General features: G+C 45.3%; 1 protein-coding gene across 1 annotated transcript; it reads left to right on the top strand.

The window, feature by feature from the left end:
* Nucleotides 1–297: 297 nt before the first annotated feature.
* Nucleotides 298–1242, top strand: LOC119350619 (agamous-like MADS-box protein AGL61). Its single transcript, XM_037618359.1, has one exon. The coding sequence runs from the start codon at nucleotides 298–300 to the stop codon at nucleotides 1240–1242; it is 945 nt and encodes a 314-aa protein (XP_037474256.1).
* Nucleotides 1243–9022: the final 7780 nt, after the last annotated feature.

Genomic DNA, 9022 nt, shown 5'->3' with positions numbered 1-9022 from the left:
AAAGAAAAATAAATAAGAAACCAACATGCAGCCTTTACTGGTTTGGAAATGTGACAACTCATTTCATCATGTCATCAATGCTCCTAGCTCGCACCGTGAAGCAGAGATGAGGATCGGATATGCACCCCCGTGATGAATTGGCACAGCCAAATTCTCATGTCAACTCTTCTCGTCGCCTATAAAACGGACGCCCCAGAGCTTTAGCGAGACAGACCACAGACCTCAAGTTCTCAACTGTCCTCCTCCAAATAATCAAACACTCTGAGAGAGGGCGCAAAAGTTTTAGGGTGGGTTGCAATGGGGCGGAAGAAGATCGTAATCCGGCGCATCGAGAACAAGGCTGCACGGGACATCTGCTTTTCCAAACGCCGGGAGGGGCTGTTTCGCAAGGCGAACGAGCTGGCCGTCATGTGCGGCGCCGAGGTGGCCGCCGTCGTGTACTCCCCGGCCGGCAAGGCCTATTCCTTCGGCCAACCCTCTGCCGAGGACATCGTCGACCGCTTCCTCCGCCCCGCGGAGCAGGCCGGGGCGGCGGGGGCTGGCATGGGCGCCGTCGTCGACCCGGACCGGCTGGCAGAGCTGCAACAGAAGTACAACAAGCTGTCCACGGAACTGGGCGCGGTGGAGAAGCGGAAGGAGCGCTGGGGGGAGGCCATAGCGAAGGGTCGCGCGGAGGGGAGCCAGGCGGCGGCGTGGCTGGACGCAGTCGCAGACCAGCGCGACATGGGGGACGCGGACATGCTGGCCTGCATGGCTGCGCTGAGGGACGCGCAGGTCACCGTGGCGGCGGGCGTCAACCAGGTCCTCCAGGACGGTCGCCGTGACCGGGAGGCAGCCCTCGCGCCCCTGCCGCCACAGCTACTCGCCGGCGGCGGTGGCTTTGAGCTCGGTGGGACGGGGCAGATGATGGCGGTTATGCCAACGCCGGGGTTCGCGGTCGGGGGCGGGTTTGAGGTTGGTGGCACCAGCGCCAACGGCGGGATGGAGTCGCTGATGACGGCGATCGCCGGTGGCGGTAAGTTTGAGCTGGGTGGCACCAGCGTGAATGGAGGGACGGACCAGATGGTGATGGTGATGCCAACTCCGGGGTTCGCAGGCGGAGTTGGGTTTGAGCCAGATCCTTGGTTTGAACTCGGTGGCACCAGTGCCAACGGCGGGATGGAGGAGATCATGACGGCGATGGCGGGCGGAGGAGGGTTTGAGCTGGGTGGCACCAGCGTGAATGGAGGGAGCTGGGTTTGAGCTGCTCACATCGCCAGCGTGGGCTTGATCTGGATGAAGCATATGTATTTCTGTTTTCCCTTGTTGTTTCTGTTGTTGCGGTGCATCGGCAACCCAACATAGTGGCTTGCATTGTTCTGTATCCATTGCGCCGAATTGATGAAAATACAAGCCTTTTTTTATTATTCTATTTTTCAGCATGATTTTTGAATAGTTCACAAAAACGTTTTTTCCCTGTTGAACTATTGGCTTCTAACTTTCTCATCTATCTAGCTGCTTAAACATGAAAGATGTCATGGAGAAAATATACCAATGAACATATCTTAGCTTTATCTATTGTGCAAATCAATGAATCATACTAAACAAATATAATCGTTTCTTACATTAAAAAAACTTGTTTCTTAACAAAAAATCTCTTTAAAAGATCATATGTGAAAACGCGCGCACACACAAATAATAACTGCATCAGTCCGACCAAAAGAAGGATAAGAACCATAACATGGATGCCGTTGACACTAAACTTACTGGCTACCCTGAATTTAAACGATAGCTAGATGTCCTAGATTCATTGCATCTCATCGCAAGATCAGGATTTTTATTGATGGTAGAAAATTAATACGATTCTCCAACAATAAATAAATAGTTTTTCAGGGTAATAAATAAAAATAGTTTTTAGGAAATAAATAAAAAAATAGATATGACGTGACACAAAATATAGTAAGAATTAGCCCAAAACAGGGTAAGGCGATGCGTGATGCAGGCTGAGCTTTTAGTCATGAGGACCTTTTGTCTGATGACAAGGGCCATTGCTAGGTCTGCCACAAAGAGTCGAGCTATGAAAGGATTGCACATACGTTCAACATGCTAAGCACTTCCTAAAAACATGTTTGCCACTCGATCTTGGTTTTCGAAATGAGGGTAATGACTCGCTCAAAGTAAAACCAGAGAACCATCTCATATTGAACTAGCAAACATAGTAGGCTTAGATCCAAGAATAAAGAAAGTCAGGTATCATGCATATTATTTCAACAAAACCATGTTGACAAAATAAATGATTTGCTAGTGCAAACATACCATGATAATTATTACCATGCGATGATTTGCTAGTGCTTTCATAAAGGAAATACAGGATTTGCTAGTGCCAAGAAAAAAAACTTTCTCAACCTGGATTAAAATCAAAATATACTTAGATATACTCAACTAAACATAGTCCGATGTACATGTATCTGTAAAAATCACGTTGAAGAGATAAAAGTGTCAACTATTGTAGAGATATCTTAAAATTTATTACCTTATGTTGACATCATCCAGATCCATCTTCCTCACCATCGGTGCGAGCTAGGAACTTCAAAACAACACAACATTAAACATCAATCCAATTAACTTGCAGAGTTAGGCACGAGATGGTAGGTCAGACATACTGAACCTGGATTAAAAACAAAATATACTAAGATCGAAACAACTAAACAAAGTCTGATGCCAAATATATTTGTAAACATCATGTTGAAACAACACACATGCCCGGTCTCAAATTACTTGTGTTAGGTCTGTCTAGATACAAATACATCTGTATCTAACAAATCTAAGACAAGTAATTAGGGACGGAGAGAGTACATGACATCTTTCCTGTTTAAGTAGCCAGATGAGAAAGATAGAAGCCAATAGTTTAACAAGAAAAAACGTTTCTGTAAACTATTAAAAAAATCATGCGAGAAAATAGAATAATAGAAAGGCTTGTATTTTCGTTAATTCGGTGCAATGGATACAGACCACGGTACAACACACTATGTTGGATACACACCGCAACAAGAGAAACAAAAAACAAAAAAAATACAAGTACATATGCATCCTCTAGATAGCTAGCTAGGTGGACATGAGACCGCCTTCTAGAAGCACATTGCATATGACTAAAACGAGACACACAATTTCTTGAAGGCATTAAATGAAATTATTGATAAATGATCGGAGATGGCATTGGGTCTCTCTGTAGATCGGAACCATGCACGTCCTCCACGCTTGCATCTGCAGAATGAATGGACTCAGTCGGACTGGGACAGCTGGTTTCGGATTCGACCTCGTCATCTTCTCAGTTGGTGAAGTCGTCGTGCGGCCCGAACTTGTGATGCATCATCTCCATTCCAGCGGTGAACCCTCCGGTGGCATCGACGTTATCATCTATGTTCCAGCAGCGAACACCGGTAGCGGTTGCAACGCAGTCAGCGTCTGATGTTGCTGTTGCATCTCTATTCCAGCGGCGAACCCGACGGGGTTGGCATCCCCGACATCATCTGCTGCTGCATACTCGCCATTCCGACAGAGAGCCCTGGGGTGATGGCATCGTCATCATCTGCTTCTTAATCATCTCGTCATCCCTCTGTCACGGTGGTGCCACCGAATTCAAAGCCATAGCCGCCCACGAGCCCCGACAGCTGTGGCATCGCCGTCATCATATGATGCTGATGAAAGTTCTCCTCCATCCCACCATTTGCGCTGGTGCAACCGAGTTCAAACTTACCACCACCGGTGATCGCTGTCATCATCTCCTCTAGTGAATCATCGGCGGCGGTGGGTTTGAGCTCGGTGGCACCAGCGCGAATAAATAGATAGATGTGACGAGACACAAAATATAGTAAGAATTAGCCCAAAACAGGGTAAGGCAATGCGGGATGCGGGCTGGGCTTTTAGTCATGCGAACCTTTAGTCTCATGACAAGGGTCATTGCCCCGTCTGCCACAGAGAGTCGAGCTATGAAAGGATTGCACATACATCCAACATGCTAAGCACTCTTCCTAAAAAAACATGTTTGCCTCTCAACCTTGGTTCTGAAAAAGAGGATAATGACTTGCTCAAACTAAAACTAGAGAAGCATCTAACATTGAACTAGCAAACATAGTAGGCGTAGATCCAAAAATAAAAAACATTATGTATCATGCATATTCTTTCAAAAAAACATGTTGCTAAAATAAATGATTTGCTAGTGCAAAAATACCATGATAATTATTACCTTATGATGATTCTCTAGAGCTTTCATAAAGTAAATAAAGGATTTGCTAGTGCCAAGGGAAAAACATTCTCTACCCGGATTAAAAACAAAATGTACTTAGATCTATACTCAACTAAGCAAAGTCCGATGCACATGTATTTGTAAAAATCATGTTGATGAGATAAAAGTGTCAACTATTGTAGAGATACCTTCAAATTTATTACCTTATATTGACATCATCCAGATCCATCTTTCTCGCCATCGGTGCAAGCTAGGAAAGCCGTTGATTTGAATAACGTCTCTATAGATCTACATCTTGTGCCCAACTCTGGAATTTAGTTTTATTGATGTTTGATGTTGGAAACTATTTTGAAGTTTCTGTTCGTGAGATGGACTCTTATCTATTGGACAATAGATAAGAGTATATCACAAACAGAAAATTGAAAACAACAGACCATTAAGCATCAATCCAACTAAATTGTAGAGTTAGGCACGAGACGATAGGTCGGAAAGGAAAGGACTTGGTAGTGCCAGGAGAAAACATACTGAACCTAGATTAAAAACCAAGTATACTTAGATCGATTCAACTAAACAAAGTCTTATGCCACATATATTTGTAAAGATCATGTTGATGAGACAAAAGGATATAGACATCCTAAAATTTATTACCTTATGTTGACCACATTCAGATCCATCTATCTCCGCATTGGTCCAGGATGAGAAATCCGCTGATGAATTTCAAGCCGCGGTGCGTCCAATCGAATGGAATCCACCACAATGATATGCACTCCACACGCAGGAAAAGTTGCGCATACAATTCATGGAGTATGCTAGAAAAGCCGGTTAATGATGTCACCGGACAAGCGCCTCTCTAGCAGCAAACAACAAGCTCGCCACCTATTGACGAAGAGAATAACAAACTTGCCGGAGAAGATGAAAGGTGACAGTGTCACGATGAGATGAACGCCGAAATAAGAGGAAAAGGATGAGTGCACCGCACAAGGTTGAGAATGAGGCATGGGGGTTGGGGGTTGAGTCGCGTTAGGGTTTGGGTGGGCATATATAGCACTTTGGGTATTCGTGTAGATGGTTGGATCGAGATCTAATGGCTATAGATCTGACATCCGTTTAATCTATTTTGAGTGGCTCTGAATGGTTGGTGCATGTCTTTTTTTTTGAAATAAACCTTTATTTAATTGGGAATATAATTCTAATCCATGTCACCTTCACCATCGTCGCAGGGGTTGGTATTTAGACATGGCACTCACAAATCATACAACATAATATGTGAAATATATTTTATTATAATTTGAGAGCTAGCCACGTGTTGAGCTAGGAAAAAAAGGCACAAAATTAGACAACCAATGGGGAGATGTCCCCCAGTCTTGTTTTTGCGGCAACAACGATGCTATTCTCTGCCCGATCACTGCACAACCCTAATCAAGTGGTCTGCTATAGTTTAATTCTATTAATGGATATTGTTGTCGTATGCATACCAACACTCTTCTCTGGAAGTTTGTACTTCTTCACTGATGCAGCAGTGTCCATCATTGCGAACATGCTGGAAGTTTTATTCAGGATATGGTTCGCCTCTATTTTAAATCCACCCAAGGCTTTGAACATGGCTTCTTCTTCTTCGAGACGTGGTCTAGCTCGACCTTAGCACGATGACTTGCCAGCCATGGGATACAATGTCAGGCTAACTCCGGCAGCGAAGCGGCAACGGCGAGCACTAGGATGGCATGGTTGCAAGTTGTAACTTCCTTATTTTGAGTGTCTTCTTATATCATTGGAAGTCCTTTGATGTAAATCCAGTCTCATATTCCCAAAATGATATTAGACGAGTAGTCCCACAGCATCGTCTCGTACATCAAACAATTCCTATCTTTTTCTTTTCTTTTTAGCGGGGAATCATACAATGTTTTTCATGCATACGTAGTGTCACAACGGAAAATCAAGACCATGCATGGGCAAACTGAGAATGGCTTGGTGGAAATACAAAAATTGGTACACAAGATTGGTAAGACATCAAGTTGCTACAAAGACATACAAAAGATGGGCTTATGCAAACATTAATCTTGACCGTGCAATGAAAGCATATGCATAAGATGGGCTTATACAATGACACCACACGGTGAGATTTACTCATTACTATTCCTGACTGTCTTCACATTTTAACCCTGAACTTACTTCCCAAGATAAGAGAGAGTGTCACAGCCCTAGTCAGTGCCTGCATTAGAGTGATTGCATCATGTTTAAATTTTACAGATTAAATGGGGATGACAGAAACCCCAACACCATTTAATCCAACTAGGGTTTACTAAAATACTTTTTCAATGAACCTGAAATGCCTTCAAAAATGTTCATCATCTTTGTCTTGGTCTAGAACCTCTGCCAAAAATGGTCCACATTTTTCTTAGACAACTTGGGTCACTGAAATAAATCATACCTTATTTGCATTTGGACATTTAAATTCTATATATTATTTTAAATGTCCAAATATGCATGAAACGAAATGATGCCTGTTGGAAATATTCCAAACAGTGCCCTCAAGAAATTTCATGATTTTTGAAAGTGCATTATTATTTTTAATAAAGCCCAACAGTTACAGAATAAAAGAAAAACAGAAAGAAAAGGGAAAAAGGAACTTACCTGCGCAACCCACCTGGCAGCCCATTGGCCGGCCTAGCATCCTGCTGGCCCATGCTAGTCACCTGCTTCCTCCCGCCAGGCAGGCAGGGAGGTGAGCTTCCGAACGCGCCGAGCTCGCCACGCCTCCACCTGCTTGCTACTGAGCCACTGGACGCATGGATGACCTCCTGCTCGTCACCCCGACCTCCCCGACACCTCATTCGCCCCCCTGTTCCTCCACCTAGCTCTCCCCCGCCATGGCCGACGCAGCCGCACCCGCGCCGTCGATGTAACCGCAGCCACCGTCGTCTTCTCGTCGCCCCGTCGTGTCCATGCGCTTCGCCATTGTCCACTCCCTCAAGCAGACCGAGCCCCGAGCGCTCGCTCGCACCGGAGACGCTGCATCGAGCTCGCTTGACTCCGTCGTCGCCAAGATCCACTTCGCCGCCCTGATCGCTCCAGCTCCTCCCCGACCATGCTGACCCTTCTGCCATGACCGCTGTGAGCTTCTGCTCCTCCTCCCCCTCTCCGTTCTCGCTGTCGTTGCCCTGTTGATCTGCTGACGCAGTACTTACACAATGCTGACACAGTAAAGAACTTTCTGGATTTAAACTTATTCAGAAAATTCCAGAAATATTTCTAAACTTCAAAAAATCATAGAAATTAATCTATTGATCCAAATGAAAAGATTTATATATGAAAAATGATCAGAAAAATCCAATCTATCCATCTGTACTGGTTTCATGCATGTTTAAACAACTTAACCTTGCTATTTAGATTAAAACATGATAATGCACTATTTGAATTCATAGTTTGAGTTCGAGACCTTTGGTTCAAACTAACTCTAACCCATCTGTTTGCAGTTGCATTAGCCCAACACACTCATTTTGCCATGTCATATGCATGCATCATATTGTTGCATATCGCCATGTATTGATTGTGTTACCGGTGTGTTCTCCGCGGTAGGTTTTGCTCCTGAGGGTATTCAAGAGTATCCAGCTGAAGGACAGTACCCCTCGACCAATCTGTCAGGCAAGCAACCACCATTTGATCATATCAATAAAATCCGATGTTCTCGCTCCTGCTCTCATTTAATGCATTTAAGAAAACAAGGTTTCAAACTGCTGTGTGCGGCGGTAGTTGAACCCATTTCCCCTGCATGACCTGTCATTGCCACAGTAACTAGATGAAACCCACTAGCATGTGTAGGAGTTGATTGAGCCATGTTTGTGTTTCCTACCTTGCTATGCCTGCTATGCTTAGAGTCGTGTCAGGTCTGGTTCATCTGGATGATGGGCTAGAGTGAACTGATTGTGTCGGCGATTAGAGTGTAGTGTTGAACATGATTTGGTAAAGGTATCGATGAGAGGCCATGTAGGAGTACATGGTCGGTTGTTTCATTGGAACCGTCCCTAAGAACTGAGATATGTATGTGCGATTTAAGATCAGCTACTACCACGCATTGGGCCCTGAAATATGACCCCGCTCGACTTATTAACCCCCCCTTGTCCTCTGTCCAGGAGTTGCAAGTAGTTTCTAGTGTTTGTAGTATACTGGAGGTCGTGCGCACCACTGACCTTCAGGGTGTGCTGTGATGCGGTAGGTACGTGGCCCGGTGTACCGAGGCACCCGTTTGGTGTCTTGGGAACCCTGTACACATCGTTCGGGGCCGTAGTGGAAACCTCGGTCGGACTCCCTGTGAATGGAACCTGAATAGGCGATAAATCTGGACTAGGGACTTGTGTGGTTAGTCAGGTTGTGGTCTACACCCATGCTGGCTTTCGCTTGAAGTCTGCCGAGCAGATGTCGTGTGCGGATGCTAAGTGGTGGAAACATGTTTGAAGAAGTACACCCCTGCAGGCTTGGCGACATGGGGATGCCAAAAGGAAGGGGATGGAGTTTTTCTCGCTTTTGGCGTAGCAGGCCGCCCTTTGGGAGGCCCGCGCGACAGGCTATTAGCTCAGTGGTAGAGCGCGCCCCTGATAATCTTGAGCACCTGTTAAATCAGTCTTGCCCAAGGCACGGGACGTGAGAAAAGCCAGCTACGCATCGCTGGAAGGATTGTTTTATTATGAGGGAATTCAAAAACTCGGATCTTTTCCGATATGACCATGGACCGTCTGGCGGTTCAGGACTGGGGTCTCATGGGCCGGGTTATGGTGGAGGTAGTTCCGGTTTAGGGTTTCA

This window comes from Triticum dicoccoides, chromosome 1B (genome assembly GCF_002162155.2).
Source record: "Triticum dicoccoides isolate Atlit2015 ecotype Zavitan chromosome 1B, WEW_v2.0, whole genome shotgun sequence".
NCBI classification, from domain to species: domain Eukaryota; kingdom Viridiplantae; phylum Streptophyta; class Magnoliopsida; order Poales; family Poaceae; genus Triticum; species Triticum dicoccoides.
The sequence above is the reverse complement of the archived record's forward strand: the minus strand, read 5'-3'. Positions and strand labels throughout refer to the sequence as shown.

What these genes read in the sequence shown, in the direction of transcription:
- LOC119350619 (XM_037618359.1), top strand. Translation starts at nt 298, where the DNA reads ATGGGGCGGAAGAAGATCGTAATCCGGCGCATCGAGAACAAGGCTGCA.